General features: G+C 47.1%; 1 protein-coding gene across 1 annotated transcript in view; it reads left to right on the forward strand.

Annotated features, from left to right (window-relative positions):
* Window positions 1-22,927, forward strand: part of FREM1 (FRAS1 related extracellular matrix 1) — a 289,664-nt gene that overhangs the window by 39,458 nt on the left and 227,279 nt on the right. Inside the window, exons 2-4 of the mRNA XM_075316948.1 lie at window positions 1,487-1,971; window positions 20,404-20,498; window positions 21,003-21,304. Of these exons, the coding sequence (XP_075173063.1) occupies window positions 1,732-1,971; window positions 20,404-20,498; window positions 21,003-21,304 (637 nt within the window). The 5' untranslated portion in view covers window positions 1,487-1,731. The remainder of the gene's footprint in view (window positions 1-1,486; window positions 1,972-20,403; window positions 20,499-21,002; window positions 21,305-22,927) is intronic.

Raw genomic sequence — 22,927 nt, forward strand, 5'->3', positions numbered from 1 at the left:
TTCCATCTGGTTTGCGTTTAGTTGGACCATCATTTATTTTTCAACAGGACAATGACCCCAAACACACCTCCAGGCTGTGTAAGGGCTATTTGACTAAGAAGGAGAGTGATGGGCCTCCACAGTCACCAGACCTGAACCCAATAGAGATGGTTTGGGGTGAGCTGGACCACAGAGTGAAGGCAAAAGGGCCAACAAATGCTAAGAATCTCTGGGAACTCCTTCAAGACTGTTGGAAGACCATTTCCGGTGACTACTTCTTGAAGCTCATCAAGAGAATGCCAAGAGTGTACAAAGCAGTAATCAAAGCAAAAGGTGGCTACTATGAAGAACCTAGAATAGAAGACATATTTTCAGTTGTTTCACGCTTTTTTGTTAAGTATTTCATCCCACATGTGTTAATTTATAGTTTTGATGCCTTCAATGTGAATCTACAATTTTCAGAGTCATGAAAATAAAGAAAACTCTTTGAATGAGAATTTGATTATGATAATGAGATTTGCCGTGACATGGCGAGGCAGCTCAAGAAATTGCAATTTTTTGCCAAAAATCTCAAAATTTTTATAAGTACAGTTTGGAATGTTTAGTGCTGAAGTGCACATTTAGTGCTGGCTTTTTATTTTTTCTTCTTTGAATGAGAAGGTGTGTCCAAACCTTTAGTCTGTACTGTACATGTACAGTGGAGGCCAAAATTTTGAGTTGATACCAATTTTGATTTTTACAAAAGTATGCTGCTCCAGTTTTTATAGTGCTAATTTACAATAACTCTAGATTGTTATGAAGTGTGATGAGGTGAATTGCAAAAAACTGCAGAGATTTCTTGCCATGAAAATTAATTTGATCACAAAATCTCCATTTCCAATGATTTTTACCCCTGCAGCAATGTGACCTGCTTGCATGATTTCAGTGATCATCTTGTTAGCTCACTAGAAAGTGTTATCGAGGACAAGGCAGCTAATACTCTGCATGACTGATTTCTGTAAAATGAGACTAGTGCTTGAAATCATTGTTTTCTTCTGTTAAAGGGGATGTTCACTACTCAGACAAACTTTTCTCTTTCTCCAAAGTTTAAAAACAATAAACAATGATTTAATATAGAAAAAAAAGTGAACATGCAAAACATAAAATGACACTAAAGTGCTGAGCTTTTTCTGTCACATCTTGTACTGTAATTTACTGCAGATTTTTGGTGCAGAATAAAAAGGCCAAATTCCATCACGTCTGAACATAGCAGTACAGTACAGGAGGGAATACATGTACAGACAAGGTAATGCTTGTTAAAGTGCTAGTGTAATAATACTTAATGAATTTCTGCAATTCACATGCATGTTTAAATCATTATTTGTGCTTTTCATCCTTTACATACAAATCTGGTCCAACAAGCTTTGCCCAATCATATCCAGGAAGAAATCTGTGTTTCTCTTGCTCCTTTTTTTCTTTTTATACTAATGTTACACTTCATTTCCTTCTTTATCCCTTTATTTTGTAGGATTAGAGAATAAAAGGAGCACATTAATGCCTGGCGTTGTCAGGATTCTTCAACGACTTTTATTAAAACACCACGACTTCCTGAAAGGACTTGTTGTTGTCAAGATTTTGGACGAGGGGGGCAGCTCTTCATGGTGAGCAGATGACTGAAGAATAGCCACTGCCTGATGGTGTGTAAAATAATCCGAAAAAGGGAACAGACTCCAGCTGAAGATTATAGATGTTAGGATACAAGTCAGGATAAGGATGAATCTCTTTTGGAGATGTCACGTGTATCCATCACTTGCATTATTATTAATGACTTTGAGGTTCCTGAGCTCTTCCCTTATCAAAGTTAATAATGGGATCACGGTGATGAAAGGACAGGTTGGCTACCTATCAGAAAATGACCTACAGTTCTCTATCCCCAAGGAGAAAGATGCCTGTAAAGTGGAAGTTATTGTTAATGAACCGATAACACAGAGAGTTGGAAAGTTATCTCCACAGGTAAGAGCACTTAATATTTTTTCTTAGTAATCAGAAAACAGTTGTACAGGCCAAAAAACATGTTAATAATGCAGATGTTACTTCTCCTTAGAGAGCACATACATTGCTATGAAAGTGCAACCTAAGCAACAACCTATCTGTCTGTCTATCTATCTATTTATCTATTGATGCTAAGATTACAAATTCAAGGAGTGAGCAAAATGTGGCTCTTATTAAAAAATCCTCGCGGTCACATCAACCTACATTATCAATAGCACCAGGGATGTGACCAGCCAACTCTAGAGGATGCGACTCACTTCCATCTGTGCCTTATATAGTAGTAATAGACACTTACTTATAGAGACTTCCTAACTTTAACCCAGACTGTAGAAAAGAGAAGAGGAAACTCTACATTTATACTAAGTGGAAATGGAACACATGCCCAAGTAGCTGACTGCAAGGGACTGAGTATCATAGACTCTTTATGCTCATAATGTTGCATAGTTACACAGGTTGAAAAAAAGACCTAGGTCCATCTAGTGCAACCTTCGTCCACCAATTATATATTTTGTCATTAAATCATTTATAACCGACAATGTTGTGTGTACTGAGGATTCATCCAGCCCTTTTTTTTAAAAGCTATTATAGTATCTGCCATTACTACCTCTTGTGTTTTCACCTGAGGAAGACAACAGTGTTGTTGAAACGCGTTGTGGCTATAAGGGACCATTAATAAAAGGATTGTTTTTTAACATTTCCAAAAAAACATTCCCTACCTTTATTCAATTATAGCGCTCCATCAGACCGGCGTCTTTGTTTCCTTGTACCTCTTGTGGTAGGGCATTCCACAGTCTGACTACTCTAACTGTAAAGAACCCTGTCCTATTTAGCTGCCAGAATCGCCTTTCTTCCACTTGTAATGAGTGCTGGCTGGTCCTTAGTAGAGATGAGCAGTGTTCGAATTGAACCGTTCGCCAATTTTAAATTCGAGTTGTTTTGGGCGATGTTCGAGTTGTGCGACGAACTCGAACGATTTGCTTCACGTTCAACAGTTCGAGTTAACGTTCGATAATGGTTCGATCACCAAAAGCGTGGCTTTTTACATTAAGGCTATGTGCGCACATTGTGTATTTGCATGCGTCCTGCATCCCCAGCACAATCCCTCTTTCTTTCCTACTCACCGATCAGCTGCACGGCTGTCAGAAAGCTCCGGCGGCTTTTCCTCTTTTGAAAATGGCTGACGCTCATTATTCAATCTCGTATTCCCTGCATTCCCCGCCCACCAGCGCCCATGATTGGTTGCAGTCAGACACGCCCCCACGCTGAGTGACAGCTCTCTGACTGCAACCAATCACAGCGGGTCTATATTGTGCAGTAAAATAAATAAATAAATAATTAAAAAAAAACTTGCGGCCCCCCCCCAATTTTGTTACCAGCCAAGATAAAGCCACATGGCTGGAGGCTGGTATTGTCAGGATGGGGAGCGCCACGTTATGGGGAGCCCACCACCCTAATAATATCAGCCAGTAGCCGCCTGGAATTGACGCATCCATTAGATAGGACAGTCCCGGGACGCTACTCGGCTCATCCCGAATTGCCCTGGTGCAGTGGCAATCAGGGTAATAAGGAGTCCTAGGTTAATCATGGCAAGCGTTTCCCCGAGATACCTTCCATGATTAATCTGTAATGAAAGTAAATAAACACACACAATGAAAAATCCTTTATTTAGAATAAAAGACAAAAAAACCCCTCATTTACCACTTTATTAATCCCCAAACACCCATCCAGGTCCGAAGTAATCCACATGACGCTTTCAGTTCTTCTACATGAAGCTGACAGGGAGCGCCGTAGAACACGACCGCTCTGTGTCAGTTCCACGCAGCAACTGAAGTGAGCCGCGCTGTCACCGGAGACTTCACTCAGGTAGTGCCGGTGTGTGCGGGGATGATGGGGGCATTGTGTGCGGGGATGATGGAGGCTGGTGTGTGCGGGGATGATGGGGGCCAGTGTGCGGGGGGTTGATGGAGGCCGGTGTGTGCGGGGATGATGGAGGCACTGTGTGTGGGGATGATGGAGGCTGGTGTGTGCGGGGATGATGGACGCTGGTGTGTGCGCGGATGACGGGGGCATTGTGTGCAGGGATGATGGAGGCCGGTGTGTGCGGGGATGACAGGGGCCGGTGTGTGCGAGGATGACAGGGGCCAGTATGTGCGGGGATGAACGGGGCCAGTGTGTACGGGGATCATGGGGCCATTGTGTGCGGGGATGATGGTGGCCGGTGTGTGCGGGGATGATGGGGGCCAGTGTGTGCGGGGATGATGGAGGCCGGTGTGTTCGGGGATGACGGAGGCACTGTGTGCAGGGATGATGGAGGCCGGTGTGTGCAGGGATGACGGGGGCCGGTGTGTGCGGGGATGATGGGGGCCGGTGTGTGCGGGGATGATTGTGGCCGGGGTATGCGGGGATGATGGAGACTGGTGTGTGCGGGGATGGTGGACGCTGGTATGTGCGGGGATGACGGGGGCATTGAGTGCGGGGATGAAGGGGGCCAGTGTGTGCGGGGATCACAGGGCCGTTGTGTGCGGGGATGATGGGGGCCGGTGTCTGTGGGGATGATGGGGGTCGGTGTGTGCAGGGATGACAGGGACATTGTGTGCGGGGATGATGGAGGCCGGTGTGTGCGGAGATGACGGGGGCATTGTGTGCGGGGATGATGGAGGCCGGTGTGTGCGGGGATGAAGGGGGTCGGTGTGTGCGGGGATGATGGGGGCTGGTGTGTGCGGGGATGACGGGGGCTGGTGTGTGCGAGGATGACGGGGGCTGGTGTGTGCGGGGATGATGGGAGCCGGTGTGTGTGGGGATGACTGGGGCCAGTGTGTGCGGGGATGATGGGGGACGGTGTGTGAGGGGATGACGGGGGCGTTGTGTGCGGGGATGATGGCAGCCATTGTGTGGGAGGATGATGGGGGCCGGTGTGTGCAGGGATGATGGGGGTCAGTGTGTGTGTGGATGATGGAGGCCAGTGTGTGAGGGGATGACGGGGGCATTGTGTGTGGGGATGATGGGGGCCGGTGTGTGCGAAGATGATGGGGGCCAGTGTGTGCAGGGATGATGGGGGTCAGTGTGTGTGTGGATAATGGAGGCCGGTGTGTGCGGGGATGACGGGGGCCGGTGTGTGCGGGGATGATGGGGGCTTGTGTGCGGGGATAACGGGGGCGTTGTGTGCGGGGATGATGGGGGCCGGTGTGTGCGGGGATGACGGGGGTCGGTGTGTGCGTGGATGATGGGGGTCAGTGTGTGCGGGGATGATAGTGGTCAGTGTGTGCAGGGATGAGAGAGGCCGGTGTAAGCAGGGATGACGGGGGCCGGTGTGTGCGGGGATGACAGGGCCGGTGTGTGCAGGGATGATGGAGGCCGGTAACTGCAGTGACGTCAACGCTGATCATGGCTCACTTCAGTCACTCAGGGGATTTGCGGTCACCGGTGCATCATTCACCGGTGACCGCAAATCAGGCTGCGACACAGACAGAGCCGCAGGATGACAATGAAGTCGGGTGAAGTTGGGATGTTCCTGGACCCATCCTTTATTTAATGCTAAGGCTGCACTCACACATTTCATTTTTTTGCTGCAAGTGATGTCACTTGCGGAGGCAGCACTGGTCCCCTAGTCTACTGGTCTTTGGTTCTTTACTTACGCTATGTAATGACAGTGCACTCTGATGGCAGCTCGTTATTTCAGATCAGAGTCGGCGAATGAGTGCACTGTCACTGTGCACTGAGAAGATCAGTACTTAGTGACAGGAATCTACTGAGCACTGGTCGGAATAGACAACCGACGTATGCTCAATAGAGCAGGGACTAGCCCAGCATCTGAAACAGGATGCTGGGATGGCTTTAGTCAGGGAGGGAAATTAGCAATTATGAAGTACCGAATTCTCCAATTAAAATTTAACCTTTATTATTAAATTCATTAAAAGGTCCTCAACCAATAAAACCAGACAAACAATACATATAAAGTTTGGCCCCTCCAAACAAGGAGACACATGTAGGCCAGTAATTCAGCTATTACCGCTATAGTGACTGAAAATTATCTCTCCAGATGACTAGATGCTTATCAACATCAAGGTCCAAAAAATAATTGGATTAATCTCACCAATTAATTCAAATTCTGATTGGTTCAGACCATCTCATGGCAGAACCTTATAAGTAAAGGATATACCTCCCGACGCGTTTCATTCTGAAAGAACTCTTCAGGGAGCTTAAGAATCCATTCCGGGTCTCATAAAATCAAGAGCCCGTTATATCCAATAGGCATGCTGAAAAACATACAAAATTGCATACAGAACAGCAATAAGCGTCAGTATCTCAGCTAATTTACATAATCACATATAGAAAAACTCACCAGTGGACCCAGACTCATCACAGAGTCATATACACGGTGAATCCAAATCAGGTCCCATACAACATGGACCCAGCACCTGATCATGCTGAAACAAACATAATGATGGAAGTGAGTGCCAGCATGTCTGGAGGATTCTTTATAATGCATGTCTGCAGAAAGTTAACTCACCATGTGGCAGGAGCGGTCGTGCTTCTTGCTCTGTCAAAAGAGCCACCGCTGACTGCCAGACTTTTAAATGCTCCCACACTGCAGGAGCGTCTGACGCTATTTCCGCCTACCCGGTCACATGATCGCAGCCGGGTATCAGCGTCATGATGGTAAGCTGCAGAATTGTATCCGCCCAGCCGGTCACATGACCGCAGCCGGGTGATTCGCGTGATAATGTTTACATCGTTACTGGGGTGACGGACACTCTGTAGGAGCGTCTGATGCTATTTCCGCCTAACTGGTCACATGATCGCGGCCGGGTGTCAGCGTTATGATGGTAAGCTGCAATAGCATACAGAATTGTATCCGCCCAGCCGGTCATATGACCACGGCCGGGTGATTCACGTCATAATGTTTACATGTGTCAGGGCCAGGTGGACGGGCAGACCCTGGAGGTGGATCCACTGGGCCGAACTCCTAGATGGTGGTAAGGGGTCCGGTAGCTGGAGCACTATAGGCAGCAGAACAGTCCGTGCACAGGAGTATAACGGAGAAGTCCCTGGGACTACGGAGTCACTGGTGGTAGTCCAGGTGACGCAGCTCAGGTTCGGAAGCCGAGAAGATGTCAGGCGGGGTCCGGAACCTTTGGAGCGAGATGACAGGTCACCGCAGGGATCCGAGATGGTACGGACTGTCAGGATGGCAGATGGGCTGCGTTCGGGGTTCGGGATTCGGTCTGGACCGGATGGCGAGGCAGGCACGGCTCTACAAGAGAGATAGGTGAGTATATACACATATACACCAGGAGACCTGACTCCTAGCTTAAGAAACACGAAGATCAGGCCCCGCCCCCTTGGACATAAACCCCCTTTATACCCTGTACCTGTTTTGCATCATTTCCTGTTAATGGACGCTGGCCCTTTAAGAAAGGGTCAATGACCGCGCGCGCGCCCTAATGCGCATGCGCGCGACCCGAGTGCCAGAAGCCAGAGCAGGAAGCTGCGAGGAGGAAGCAGCAGGGCCAGGATGGGGCTGTGAAGCCGACGGACGCCGGGTGCGGGGACCAGGACGCTGGGGACGCGCTGGCAAGGGGTGCTGGAGAGCGGGGAGCGGCGGTGACCGGACCAAGGAACCGGGAAGCGAGACGGGGGACCCGGGGAGCGTGACAGGTGAGCTGGAGGGCAGCACAGGGGACCCGGGGAGCGTGACAGTACCCCCCCCCACGCCCTCCTCCTCGCAACCGGGACAGGAAGGCACGGATCAGCGGAGTACCCACATTCTCCCGAGGTTCCCAGGACCTATCCTCAGGACCATACCCTGCCCAGTCCACCAGGAAGAACTGTCGACCCCGTACGGTCTTCATGGCCACGATATCCCTTACCGCATAGATGTCGTCATCGGCAATAGGTGGAGGAGCCGAACTGGCAGCAGCGGAGAAGGGACCCAGGACAACCGGCTTGAGCAGGGAGACGTGGAATGAGTTGGGTATCCTCATCGTGGCCGGGAGCTGTAGCTTGTAGTAGACCTCATTGATCTTGTTGAGGACTTTAAACGGCCCGATGTAGCGAGGACCCAGCTTGTAGGATGGTATCTTCAATCGGACGTACTTGGATGCAAGCCAGACTAGATCTCCAGGAGAGAAACACGGAGGATCCAGACGTCTCTTGTCTGCGTGTCTTTTCATCCGCAGGGAAGCACGCCCAAGGGACGCCTTGACAGAGTCCCAAATGGTTGCAAAGTCACGGGCTACAGTATCAGCAGCAGGGACATCCGAAGAAGGGGATACAGGCAATGGGACGGAGGGCTGAAGTCCGTAAACGACATGGAAGGGAGAGCTGGAGGACGACTCACTGATGTGGTGGTTATGGGAGAATTCAGCCCAAGGAAGAAGCGTGGACCAGTCGTCGTGATGGGCGTTGACATAGTGACGTAAGAAAGAGGTCAATATTTGATTGACCCTCTCCACTTGGCCATTAGACTGAGGATGGTATGCAGATGAAAAGTCCAGAGTCACTCCCAGATGGTTGCAGAGAGCCCTCCAGAAGCGGGAGGTGAACTGAATTCCTCTATCGGATACGATGTGAGATGGAAAGCCATGCAAGCGGAAGATGTGATGTATGTAGGCGTCCGCGAGTTCCTGAGCAGAGGGCAATCCATCCATAGGGACGAAATGAGCCATTTTAGAGAATCGATCCACCACGACCCATATGACTGTGTGTCCGGAGGACAATGGTAAGTCTGTAATAAAGTCCATCACTATGTGTTGCCACGGAACTGAAGGTATCGGCAGAGGCAGAAGACGGCCATATGGCAGGTGTTTGGGCGTCTTGTTCCTGGCACAAGAGGAGCAGGCAGAGACAAAAGCAGCGACGTCCGTGCGAAGGGATGGCCACCAGTAATGGCGTACAATCGCACCCCATGTTCTCTTCTGACCAGCATGACCGGCTGTTTTCGAGGCATGACCCCAGTGTAACACTTTTTGCCTGTCTGTCTCAGAGACATAGGTCTTCCCGGGCGGTATCTGGGCCAGGGTGACAGGGGCCACCGGAATGATTTTGCTAGGACAGATGATGGGTTGGGTAGTCTCCTCCTCCTGCTCCATGGGCATGAAAGACCTGGACAAGGCATCAGCGCGTACATTCTTGTCCGCGGGTCGGAAATGGAGCTGGAAATCAAACCTGGCAAAGAATAAGGACCACCTGGCTTGCCGTGGGTTCAGTCGCTGAGCAGACCGCAGGTATTCCAGGTTCTTGTGGTCCGTGTAAATGATAACGGGGTACACTGCTTCTTCCAGAAGGTAGCGCCATTCCTCCAGAGCCAGTTTGACTGCCAAGAGCTCTCGGTCACCGATGGTGTAGTTGCGTTCAGGCGCTGAGAAGCTCTTGGAGAAGAATCCGCAAGTCACCATCTTCCCGGAGGAGGATTTCTGCATGAGCACTGCTCCGGCTCCTGAGGAGGAGGCATCCACCTCCAAGGTGAACTGGCGGTTTAACTCCGGACGGTGAAGTACAGGAGAGGAGGCAAATGCCCACTTCAGCGAGCCAAACGCGGCGTCGGCCGCAGGTGACCAGTCCTTTGGATTAGCCTCCTTCTTGGTCAAAGCGGAGAGAGGAGCAGTCAGAGCCGAGAAGTGAGGGATGAACTGGCGGTAGTAGTTGGCGAATCCCAGGAAGCGTTGGATTGCCTTCAGTCCAGAAGGAGGAGGCCAGTTGAGAATGGAGGAGACCTTCTTTGGATCCATCTGCAGTCCGGTATCAGAGATGATGTACCCCAGGAAGGGGAGAGAAGACTGCTCAAAGACACACTTCTCATACTTCGCGTACAGACGATTCTCTCTCAGTCTTTGTAGAACCAGCTGCACGTTCTCTCTGTGGGTCTGGAGGTCCGGAGAGAAGACAAGGATGTCATCCAGATATACTACCACACAGAGGTAAAGAAGGTCCCGGAAGACGTCGTTCACCAGTTCTTGAAAGACGGCTGGGGCGTTACACAGGCCGAAGGGCATCACGCAGTATTCATAGTGCCCATCGCGCGTATTGAACGTGGTCTTCCATTCGTCCCCAGAGCGGATGCGTACCAGATTGTAAGCACCCCGAAGATCCAGCTTGGTGAACACACGAGCTCCTCTAAGCCGGTCAAACAATTCAGGGATGAGCGGCAGAGGGTACTTGTTTTTTACGGTGATTTGATTCAAACCCCGGTAGTCTATGCATGGGCGTAAGTCGCCCTCTTTCTTCTTGACAAAGAAGAAACCTGCTCCAGCAGGAGAGGAGGATCTCCGGATGAATCCCCTTGCCAGGCTCTCTGTGATGTAAGTAGACATGGCCCTTGTTTCGGCTGGAGACAATGGATATATCCGTCCTCGAGGTGGTGTAGTTCCAGGGAGCAGGTCGATGGCACAATCGTAGGGACGATGTGGCGGAAGTACCTCGGATTCCTTTTTATCAAAGACGTCTGCAAAGGACCAATAGGCCGAGGGCAGCACCGGTAGGTTCTCTGGAACCGGAGGTCGTCGGATGGGTTGTATGGTCTTCAGGCATTTCTCATGGCACGAAGAGCCCCATCGGGTGATTTCGCCAGTGCCCCAGCTGACTGATGGTTCGTGTGTCCGCAACCAGGGAAGTCCCAGCAGGATTTGATGGGACATGTGTGGGAGGACGTAGAGAGCGATGTTCTCGGTGTGCAGGGCACCGATACGCAGTTCCACCGGCTTGGTGATCCAGGAGATGGTGTCAGAGAGGGGTCTCCCATCCACAGAGGCAATCACGAGGGGCTTGTCAAGTGGAGTAACAGGCACCTGGTACTTGTCCACCGTGGCCTGCTGGATGAAATTGCCTGCTGCCCCGGAATCGAGGTATGCTTCAGCCGTGAACCGCGTCTCTCCCGTTGTCACTTGCACAGTCCACGTTAGCGGGTCTGAGAGAATCCCAGCACCTAGGGTGGCCTCTCCTACCAACCCTAGGCTTTGGAGTTTCCCGGCCTCTCAGGACAGGAGCGTAGCAGGTGTGTGTCCTCTCCGCAGTAAAAGCAGAGGCCCTTGGCGAGCCGCTCAGCTCTACGTTGTTCAGACTGCCGCACTCTGTCGATCTGCATGGGCTCGTGGACGGGGACCCCAGCTGTCGAAGACTGAAGTACGGCGGGCTTCTGCGGAGGAGAGGAATGCCGTACCGGTCGTCTCTCACGGGACACTTCCTTGGATCGCTCCTGAAAGCGGATGTCCACTCGAATCGCTAGGGTAATCAGGGCATCCAGGGTGGTCGGTACGTCACGACCCGCCAGCTCATCTTTAATTCGCCCCGAGAGTCCTTCCCAGAAGGCGGCGGTTAGGGCCTCGTTGTTCCACCCGAGTTCCGAAGCCAAGGTGCGAAACCGGATTGCGTATTGGCCCACCGTCAGAGTCCCCTGACGCAGCCGGAGAAGAGACGAAGCAGATGCGGAGGCGCGTCCGGGCTCATCAAAGGTGCCACGGAATGCCTGCAGGAAGTCCTGGTTGTTCGTGGTCACAGGATCCCCCTTCTCCCACAAGGGGTTCATCCACGCCAGTGCCTCACCCTCTAGATGGGACATGATGAAGGCGACCTTGGCTTGATCAGAGGCAAACAAATGCGGCAGCTGCGTGAAATGGAGGGAGCATTGGTTTAAGAATCCCCTGCAGGTCTTGGGGTCTCCGGCGTACCGGGGTGGTGAGGCCAAACGAAGTCTGGAAGTATCTGAAGAAGTCGCCACGGGAGCTGGAGCCGTGGCTTGACTAGTGGAGGCCCGGGATGCTGAAGACGTGACTGCCGCTTGTAGCGTGTTCAGGCGGGCGTCCACAGAAGACATAAATTGCAGCATGCGGGTCTGAGTCTCACGCTGGCGTGTGAGTTCCTCCTGTACGGCTGCTAGTGCTGCAGCGGGATCCATGGCCTGATCTTACTGTCAGGGCCAGGTGGACGGGCAGACCCAGGAGGTGGATCCACTGTGCCGAACTCCTAGATGGTGGTAAGGGGTCCGGTAGCTGGAGCACTATAGGCAGCAGAACAGTCCGTGCACAGGAGTATAACGGAGAAGTCCCTGGGACTACGGAGTCACTGGTGGTAGTCCGGGTGACGCAGCTCAGGTTCGGAAGCCGAGAAGATGTCAGGCGGGGTCCGGAACCTTTGGAGCGAGATGACAGGTCACCGCAGGGATCCGAGATGGTACGGACTGTCAGGATGGCAGATGGGCTGCGTTCGGGGTTCGGGATTCGGTCTGGACCGGATGGCGAGGCAGGCACGGCTCTACAAGAGAGATAGGTGAGTATATACACATATACACCAGGAGACCTGACTCCTAGCTTAAGAAACACGAAGATCAGGCCCCGCCCCCTTGGACATAAACCCCCTTTATACCCTGTACCTGTTTTGCATCATTTCCTGTTAATGGACGCTGACCCTTTAAGAAAGGGTCAATGACCGCGCGCGCGCCCTAATGCGCATGCGCGCGGCCCGAGTGCCAGAAGCCAGAGCAGGAAGCTGCGAGGATGAAGCAGCAGGGCCAGGATGGGGCTGTGAAGCTGACGGACGCCGGGTGCGGGGACCAGGACGCTGGGGACGCGCTGGCAAGGGGTGCTGGAGAGCGGGGAGCGGCGGTGACCGGACCAAGGAACCGGGAAGCGAGACGGGGGACCCGGGGAGCATGACAGGTGAGCCAGAGGGCAGCACAGGGGACCCGGGGAGCGTGACAACGTGGTTACTAGGGTGACGGACACCGTCCTCACTACCATGCACCACGTGACACTATATCATACTGCCGGGACGGATACATCCAATATCACAGACACAACACAGAACGCAACAGCGTTCTTTCTTTGCTATCGCTGCAAACAACATCATAAAATAATCCTCCTCCTTCAGGTGACTATTAGATAGCCTGCAAAAAGTATTGTTTGTGCCAAATTACAAACTTATAAAATATAACCTGTGTATGGAACACTATTACCCCTCAAGAGAGTGGGTTTAACCAATAGTTTCACAGGTTATTAGGTGACTGCATACTGTATATCCACAGATAATAGCCATATCACCACAACCACTAAGACACACTTGTGGAGAGCAATAGCCCCACATAAGAAGCATGTCACCCATATGTTATGGCAGTTTAATATCAATTCAAAACAACAATATCAATCTCAAGGGGTCAGTTTACAAAGAACTCAAAAGTATAAATCACTCATTAACAGTAGCTACTGATAGGGTGTCAAGGGCACTGAAATGTCACCCCTCCAGGCATCGACCATATCAAATCCCCCCGCAGAATGGAACCCACGAGGGAGGATAAGAGAGAAAAAAGAGATCCACCACCAAAGGGGGGGGGGGGGGTTGGTGGGACTATATCCTTTCCCTAAACCTATTTACTACTCATGTCTGGCCCTACCTATCATGTGGGGGTCGGCGCCATAATAAAGGACGGTGTATAGGCACCCCCACTCGGCCGACGTCTTACCCTCCTAACTATAATTCAACTCCAACACCACTAGAGAAAGGGTGCAAATGATAGTTCTTCATTCAAGCCCTTTGGATGGAGTGTCTTCAACCAATAAATCCATCTGGATTCCTGCTGTAATAGTCTCTTATCCCAGTCTCCTCCCCTTGGTGAAGGTTTGACATGATCGATGCCCTGAAATGCCAAAACAGTATGATCTCCATTGTGTATGTTATTAATGTGCCTTGCTAGTGGTGTATCATTGCCTAGTCTGATATCCCTCAGATGTTCCCCAATTCGTCGTCTTAGCTCCCTACGAGTCTTACCTACATATTCAAGATGACATATACAGGTCGCATTATAGATTACACCACGCGTTTTACAATTTATGAAGGATCTAATATCATATTCCTTCCCGGTGACCTGACTGAGAAATTTATTTCCAACCATGATAGAGCCACAGGCAACACATTCACTACACCTGTAGCATCCCTTCAATGTTGGGACGGCCTCAAAATGTGTTTTTGGGGCCAGATAACTGTGGACCAGCCGGTCCTTCAGTGACTTTGCTCTCCTGTAGGTGATAGATGGTCCATCAGGAATCAAACCACCTATATCACCATCCATTTTTAGAATAGGCCAGTATTTTACAAGGATATTTCTCACATCATCTGCCCCATTATCAAAGGTTGTTATAAATCTCATCACTTCCTTGTCATCATCCCTCGTCGATCTTTTTTGAGGATATAAGAGGTCTGTTCTTTTAACCTTCTTAATATCGGCAGCCGCTTTTCTAATCACCTGTCTCGGATACCCTCTTTCTAAGAATCTTCTCTCAAGATCCCCAGACTGATTTTTGAAGTGCACCTCATCAGAACAGTTTCTCCGAATTCTAGTGAACTGCCCTTTTGGAATGCCTTTCTTCAGACTCAGTGGATGATTGCTTTCCCATTTTAGCAGCGAATTTGTTGCAGTGGGCTTACGGAAAGTACTCGTTGCAAAAGTACCCTCTGAGTCTTTCTCAATCAGTAAGTCCAGAAAAGATAGTCTGGACCTATTCATCTCAAAAGTGAAGAAGAGGCCCAGGTTATTGTTGTTCAAATCGTCCATGAACCTCCTCAATTCAACTTCACTGCCCTTCCACACCATAAAGATATCATCAATGAATCTGCACCAGATTCCGATGTGTTCATTAACAGACTCACGGTCTTCTCTGAAGACCACCGTTTCCTCCCACCAACCCAGGAGCAAGTTTGCGTACGACGGGGCACAGGGGCTTCCCATCGCTGTGCCCCTGAGCTGGTGGAAGGTGTGGCCATCAAAGGAACAAATATTATGTGTCAGGCAGAATTTGAGGATATCCAGGACAAAGCGAGTATGTTCTTCACATTGTATTCCCCTGCCTTTGAGAAAATATTGAGCTGCCATCAATCCAAGGTCATGACGTATGGATGAATATAGAGATTCGACATCAATACCAACGAGGAATACTTCCTCCTCAAAGGTAAGTCCTTCCAATTTTCTCAATAGGTCAGTCGTATCTGACAAGTAGGAGTCCAATCCTAAGACAAATGGCTTTAAGATATCATCCAGATAAACCCCTAGGTTTTGTGTCAAATTGTTAACCCCAGATATTATGGGTCTACCTTTTAGGGGGTCAACACCCTTATGGAGTTTCGGCAAACTATAAAAGGTGGCCATCATTGGATGCTTTGGAAAGAGGAAATCAAACTCGGACTTACTTATCAAGTTTTTTTCAAAGGCGGTTTGAAGAATCAATTTCAACTCCTTTGAATACTGTTGTGATGGATTGGACCTCAATTTAGCATAACCGCTTTGGTCCCCTAGGATATTATAACACATCTCAGTGTATTTCTCTCAATCCATCACAACAGTATTCCCCCCTTGTCAGATTGCTTGATAACAATATCCGTTGCTTTTCCCAAAGTGTCAAGGCTCCTCATCTCCTCCTTAGTCAAATTAAACCTTACTCTATGATTGGGTTTTAACTCTTCCAACTCATGCGAGACCAGATTACAGAATACGTCAATTGCACTGAGGTCATTCTGAATCGGTGGCATCTTGGTACTCTTTAATTTGAGATCTGTAAAGGGACCATAGCCAGTCAAATCAGGCCCCATCACATCCAAACTAAATAAGAGCCTGACATCCTCAAGTATATCATCTTGAATTCCCAAATCAGCACAAGTCTTTTTATTGTCTCTAATGAAGTATTTCTTCCACTTCAATTTCCTAATGAAGAGATTTAGATCCTTGACACTTTCAAAGCCATTATAATCAGTCGTTGGCACAAAAGAAAGACCCTTACCCAAAACACTCAATTCAGCAGTCGTTAGTACCCTACTTGAAAGGTTCACTATTTGTTGAGATCCGGAGGGTTTTGATACCCCCCTCGATTTGTTCGATTCCTGAGGAAATATTCCCTTGGTTCTAAAGAATGGCTATTCTGATAGGGTTGATTAAATCTGCCCCTTCCAAAATTCTTCTTCCTTCTACCTCTTGTTCCCATGTTCCTACTTTCCGAGTCAGATATATCAGTGTCTGTTGTCATATGACCGGCTGGGCGGATACAATTCTGTATGCTATTGCAGCTTACCATCATAACGCTGACACCCGGCCGCGATCATGTGACCAGTTAGGCGGAAATAGCATCAGACACTCCTACAGAGTGTCCGTCACCCCAGTAACGATGTAAACATTATCACGCGAATCACTCGGCCGCGGTCATGTGACCGGATGGGCGGATACAATTCTGCAGCTTACCATCATGACGCTGATACCCGGCTGCGATCATGTGATCGGGTAGGCGGAAATAGCGTCAGACGCTCCTGCAGTGTGGGAGCATTTAAAAGTCTGGCAGTCAGCGGTGGCTCTTTTGACAGAGCAAGAAGCACGACCGCTCCTGCCACATGGTGAGTTAACTTTCTGCAGACATGCATTATAAAGAATCCTCCAGACATGCTGGCACTCACTTCCATCATTATGTTTGTTTCAGCATGATCAGGTGCTGGGTCCATGTTGTATGGGACCTGATTTGGATTCACCGTGTATATGACTCTGTGATGAGTCTGGGTCCACTGGTGAGTTTTTCTATATGTGATTATGTAAATTAGCTGACATACTGACGCTTATTGCTGTTCTGTATGCAATTTTGTATGTTTTTCAGCATGCCTATTGGATATAACGGGCTCTTGATTTTATGAGACCCGGAATGGATTCTTAACCTCCCCTGAAGAGTTCTTTCAGAATGAAACGCGTCGGGAGGTATATCCTTTACTTATAAGGTTCTGCCATGAGATGGTCTGAACCAATCAGAATTTGAATTAATTGGTGAGATTAATCCAATTATTTTTTGGACCTTGATGTTGATAAGCATCTAGTCATCTGGTGAGATAATTTTCAGTCACTATAGCGGTAATAGCTGAATTATTGGCCTACACGTGTCTCCTTGTTTGGAGGGGCCAAACTTTATATGTATTGTTTGTCTGGTTTTATTGGTTGAGGACCTTTTAATGAATTTAATAATAAAGGTTAAATTTTAATTGGAGAATTCGGTACTTCATAATTGCTAATTTCCCTTTGATGTTTGATCAAACAACCCATTGGCTAGAGATATATGATGGCTTTAGTCACCATACAGTGTATAGTGAGCAGCGGCGGTAACCTGCAGATTAACCTCATATCTGCTGTTTTTTTCACATGACAGGTTCCCTTTAAAAACATTATCAATTGGCAACAAAGATGCTCCTTGCCGGGCAGATTGAAATTGTTCATCAGATCCTCTGCTAGGACTGATTGTGTGAAAGTCATTTGAAATGTCATCTCCTGTAAAGGGGCCTTAAAAGCGTTGTTCCCAGTTAGGAAATTAACATCTATCAACTTCCCGATACCTGGTTGTCCAACTGTTGAGACCCCCACCGATCCTGAGAACTGGACTCTATAGAGCATTGTCTGAATATAGCAGAGGCCAAGAGTGCGCACTTCTGCTCCACACCTTTAATTCTTCATTAATTCTATAGATCCTATTTCTTGTGTTTCGCAGACAATATAAAGGATTAGGCTGTACACCAGCTGAAGATGTCTTGTTATAACTGGTAGCACATTGTGACATATTTTGTGTATAGCAAGCAAAATCATTCTTTTTTGCAATGAATGTTGAATGGAACTTATAAATATGGTATGATAATTGTTCTAAGACACAAAAGTTTCTTAACTGTTCACAGTTAGTATAAGCCCTTGCTAGAAGATACACAACTGTTGCCCCCTACTGGAAGAAAGCGTTTGATGTTTTGTGTTTGAAAAAAATATATAACTTCCTATTAATTTACTAAGAATATTATAGAGATTACATGGGAAAAGCTAAACCGTATTCCTGGTTTAAATGTCTTAGTAGGGCTTAGTAAGCATTCTATGATTCTTGCAATCTGAGGTTTTGATGACTATGAATGCCCTGACAAACTCTTGCACGTAGCATATATGAAGAAGGCATGAAAAGTAAACTAAGCACCACAGGTGCATCAGAAAAATGGATAACATCATCTTCCTTGTTCATTGTATGTATGTTGCTCGTAACTTTGCAGATAGCATCACTCAGGCTGCACAAAAAGTAAATCCTGTACTGAAAAAAGCTAAATTTACTTAAAGTCACATATATTTTATGTACAACAAAGCATACCATACTTTTGTGGCGGTCTGATACCTAAAGAGCTTTTTACGAATCTTTAAGCCCCAACCACTTTTGTAATTAGTTTTATTATATTCCCCTACTCTTCTGCCTATCCTGCTATTTCCTATTTGTGTTTTTTTTTTTTTTACTTTACTTGAGATGAGATGCATTGTTTGAGAGAAGTCTTAAATGGGAGTTCTTAGGAAGCTGGGGCTGCACTTCATTGCACATCAATCAGCTTGATCCTGAAAAAGAACATCATTAGGTGGCAGCACTGAAGTCACTTGCCACAGCTACTGTCACCACCATACCTTAATGAAATCCTGGTTCAGTAGAAGTGATTGAGAAGTGACCACATCTGCAGTTACCGCCAACACAGCACCATCAAATGTCATCAGGGGAAGGTGATAGAAGCTATTCGAATAACATCACTGCCAGCCACTGATGATGATTCGTTTGAGGTGATAGAAGCTGTGGTCACTCACTATGTTTCTATCACTGACCCAAAATCATCATCAGGGGTTGGGAATAGAAGCTGTGTGATTAACAGTGGATTGTATTGAACAAAATTGTTTCTAATAATTAAAATAATTATTTAGCGCCAACATATTTTGCATCACTTTACAGTTGAGACAATCCATGTACAAACAATATAATATATTCCAATGTACCACTTAAAGGGAACCTGTCAGCAGAAATTTCGACTAAAACCTAACAGATTTCCCCTCTGCAGCTCCTGGGCTGCATTCTAGAAAGGTCCCTGTTATTATAGTGCCCCCTTTCTGACCCAAAAAAAGAGTTTATATCGAGGTACCTTTTTGGCTTCTGAATCTCTAAATGTGTCACGGGGGCGGGCTTCCCGATGGCCGTTATTCTGCCCCCTGTTCCTGTATGCTGCCCCCATCGCCGATTTCTATACTTCTGGACGCCGCCCACTGCTCCAGCCATCCCCGCGCATGCCCAGTGCTCATCTCTCGTGGATGAGCACTGTGCCCAGCGTCACCACTGGTGACGTGCACGCAGGGTTTAGATTATGGGCGGTGCTGTGATGTTAATTACCAAGCAACCGCCCATAATCGCGGGACCGCGCATTCCCCCTCGGCCTGCTTTCTGCGCAAGCGCGCTGCAGCTGAACTCACGTCACCTCCTTCCCATCTTGCCCTGAGGCAGGAAATAGATGGGAGGAGCGCGGAGCAGTGACTACACCGATCAGGAGGAGTTCAGCTGCAGCGCGCTTGCACAGAAAGAAGCAGGCCGAGGGGGAATGCGCGGTCCCGCGATTATGGGCGGTTGCTTGGTAATTAACATCACAGCACCGCCCATAATCTAAACCCTGCGCGCACGTCACCACCGGTGTCACTGGGCACAGTGCTCATCCACGAGAGATGAGCACTGGGCATGCGCGGGGATGGCTGGAGCAGTGGGCGGCGTCCAGAAGTATAGAAATCGGCGATGGGGGCGGCATACAGGACCAGGGGGCAGAATAACGGCCATCAGGCAGCCCGCCCCCGTGACACATTTAGAGTTTCAGAAGCCAAAAAGGTACCTCGATATAAACTCTTTTTTTGGGTCAGAAAGGGGGCACTATAATAACAGGGACCTTTCTAGAATGCAGCCCAGGAGCTGCAGAGGGGGAATCTGTTAGGTTTTAGTCGAAATTTCTGCTGACAGGTTCCCTTTAATTCAACACCTGCAGGAGGAGTGAGGGCCCTGCTCACAAGCTTACAATCTATAAGGAAATGGGGGGGCACACTAGGTAAAAAGTACTTGTCAGGTATGGTCCAGCCATCAGTATAATAAATATGGGTAATCTATCAATGCTGTATGAGCCAGCCATCAGCCTGCATCTTTGTGTGTACAGATTTTAAGTTGGGGAATATGAAAAAATGTTACAAAAAATATACACATACTTACCATGAATGCCTCGTTGCTCCAATGCCGCCACTCCGGTGGTCCTCACCTAAGACAGAAGTGAGGATATCTTCTTTCTGTCCAATCTCTTAAAGAACATGAAGGGGTTTGGGAGCTCTTTCATTCTCAAACACAGTTGATTATAGATCAAAGTCTACCACAATGTTATTTGTGACTTATCATAAGATTATTTTAACTTGATTTCCCCAATGAAAGATCTTCCTGACTACTGGCAGGAAATCCAGAAGTCCTAGCCATCAATACTTTTTACTTCTACATATACATAATTTCTATAAATTTTGTACAGTATTTTATGGTTATTGTTTTTGTGATTAATAATTCTGCATGCTCTGTGTAATTTCAGGTGTTTGACTGTCATTTTTTGAATAACGAAGTAAAGTACATTCACTATGGCTGTCCCATATTAGACGAAGATGAAGTGATGCTTCGGGTTTACAGGTCAGATGGAATTGCCAGAATTCTTAAATAGAAAAAATAATAATGGAAACGATAATGGTTAGAATGTATATATTTTAGAAATATCAAATTTACATTTAATAAGTTTGGGCTCACCAGATAAAATTATTTTATGGGCCTACCATCCAGATACATGGGACAATTGTATGTCCCCTAACATTGAATTGTTGCCAATTTGCCAGTAAACCTCTAAAACAGTGTTTATCAACTCCAGTTCTCAAGGCTCACCATATTTTCAGGATTTTCACGGCATTGTACAGGGAATAATTCCATCACCTGTGCAATACTAAGGAAATCCTGAAAGCCTGATCCGTTGGGGGCCTTGGAGGACTGGAGTTGAGAAACACTGCTCTACAAGGGGATGAACCCATTGCTATAAGATCAAAACTAGGAAGATCATTGGAAACTCTGGTGACCATGAGTCCATGTTCTGTCCAACCTTGTGTAAATCAAATGCTGAAAAGTGTGTGATTGCTATGTCCACAGGTTTACGGAAAATCGAACAGTCACAGAAAACTTCATATTGAGGATTAAGTTAGTGGAACCAGACTGTAATATTATAAAGCTGGGACCTAAGAAACTAGAAGTCACAGAATTCTATGGGCTATCAAATACCATTGACAAGAACACATTGAACTTTGACTTTGAAAAAAGATTGAATCTGGAGTGCACTGTCCGGGTGGCTTCTTTGGAATCTCATTTGCCAGCCCATGGTCAGCTTGTCACTGGAGATCCAGTAAAAGAACAGCCACGTGGGGACCATCCCCACAGTTACTTCAGTGGATCCAGTAAGTTTTACTTATAAAAATTAGCACATAATAAAGGTGATTAGTAGTTTACATACAGCTACATTTAGAGATGCATACAGGTTTTTTTCTACTCATCACATTATACTATGTAGCAAAAATGAGATATTAAAATAGTACACACACAGGCATCATGTCTTAAAATCAATGGAAATCCCAGCTGCTTTCGAACTATGCTTTCTCATCGTCATCTCAACCTCCACTATCATGACTTCTTGCAACAAGTCGCCTTACATGACTTTTGTAATTTAACTTCTATGTTGGGCATTAAAGACAGAGTAGCAATGAATTCTCAAATTGTCTCTTGAGTTGGTCAAAGATATGCAGTGTCCTTACATTCTGGTTTCGGGCAGGCTCTCCTCTTTAAGTGACAGTTCTGATGACTAGCAGAACTATAGGATTAATAGAACTATAAAGCTCAGGACAAGTTCTGCTATAACACATTCAGCTATCAGTGGTTTGTTTTGAAGTCTACACTGTTATCACAGTATTTGCTTATTGAGAAAACTGGGCATTTGAACCAGCAGGCGGCTCAGGGAGAGCTGTGATAATGAGACTAGGGAAGAAACCACTACAGGATGGTGATTTTGCAAGATTTATAACAGCATCTTGTCATGGGCTGAGTGGAAGGAGTTGAACTACTAACTTCTGTATAGAAATTAATGGGCTGCAGAAAGGTGGTTGGAATGTCAGGAGCTAACCCATCTCCTGTAATGTTACTAATACACACTTCTGGCTATGGTCTGGGGGGCCAAGCTTCATGGAAATATGCTGTACACTATGTAAGATAAAAGCGAACAATAATGGAAATGAAAGCAGATAGAAAAAGCAACTTAGTTGCTACCTCGCTTATTTCATGCCCTCTAACTAACTAAAGCAGTACATTTTTGAATATTAATATGTTTCACAATTAAATGTGTTTAAAAAAAATGTTCCAGTGCTGAAATAATTTTAGAAATGTGCCCTTGCTTTGTAATGTGTTATTGGGTTTTACCATGTAGAGTTGCATAAGTGAATATACTGGTGACACAGCAGGGACAGATGACATCTCCTTACTTATTTGTTTTATCATATCAGCAAATGTTTCTGTTGTGTCACAAGCCCTTTGGTCACATTATAAATCAAGTCAATAACGAATGAGCTTCATTGGACCCACTTGATTTATTATGAACTCAGAAGGCTATTGGCATGGCAGAAACACTTGCTCCTGTGATAAAACAAATAGGCAGGGAATTGTGTTCCTTCACATTGATGAGCAGTTGAGAGTCCTTGCTATGTCACTAGTTATACTCACTTATGCTTTCTTCCATGGCCAAAAGCTGTATATGCGCAACCGTGAACTGCAAAAATTCAATCCTGTATGCACGTAGCCTTACACTGACATCCAAGAGCAAGTTCTTTTAACAAGGAATGTAAAATAATCTAGAATTAGACGCCACCTCAAAGCATCCCGTGTCATCATCCTAAAAATATGCAATTTATAAATTTTATTTTTCTCTCTGATAATCCTGAATACTTGTAAATACAGGAATTATAATCTCAAGTTACAACTGGATAATAGGAATTAGACTGTAATAATGAAAGACATTAAACACTATTGTTGGG

Source organism: Anomaloglossus baeobatrachus, chromosome 1, assembly GCF_048569485.1.
Source record: "Anomaloglossus baeobatrachus isolate aAnoBae1 chromosome 1, aAnoBae1.hap1, whole genome shotgun sequence".
NCBI classification, from domain to species: Eukaryota; Metazoa; Chordata; class Amphibia; order Anura; family Aromobatidae; genus Anomaloglossus; species Anomaloglossus baeobatrachus.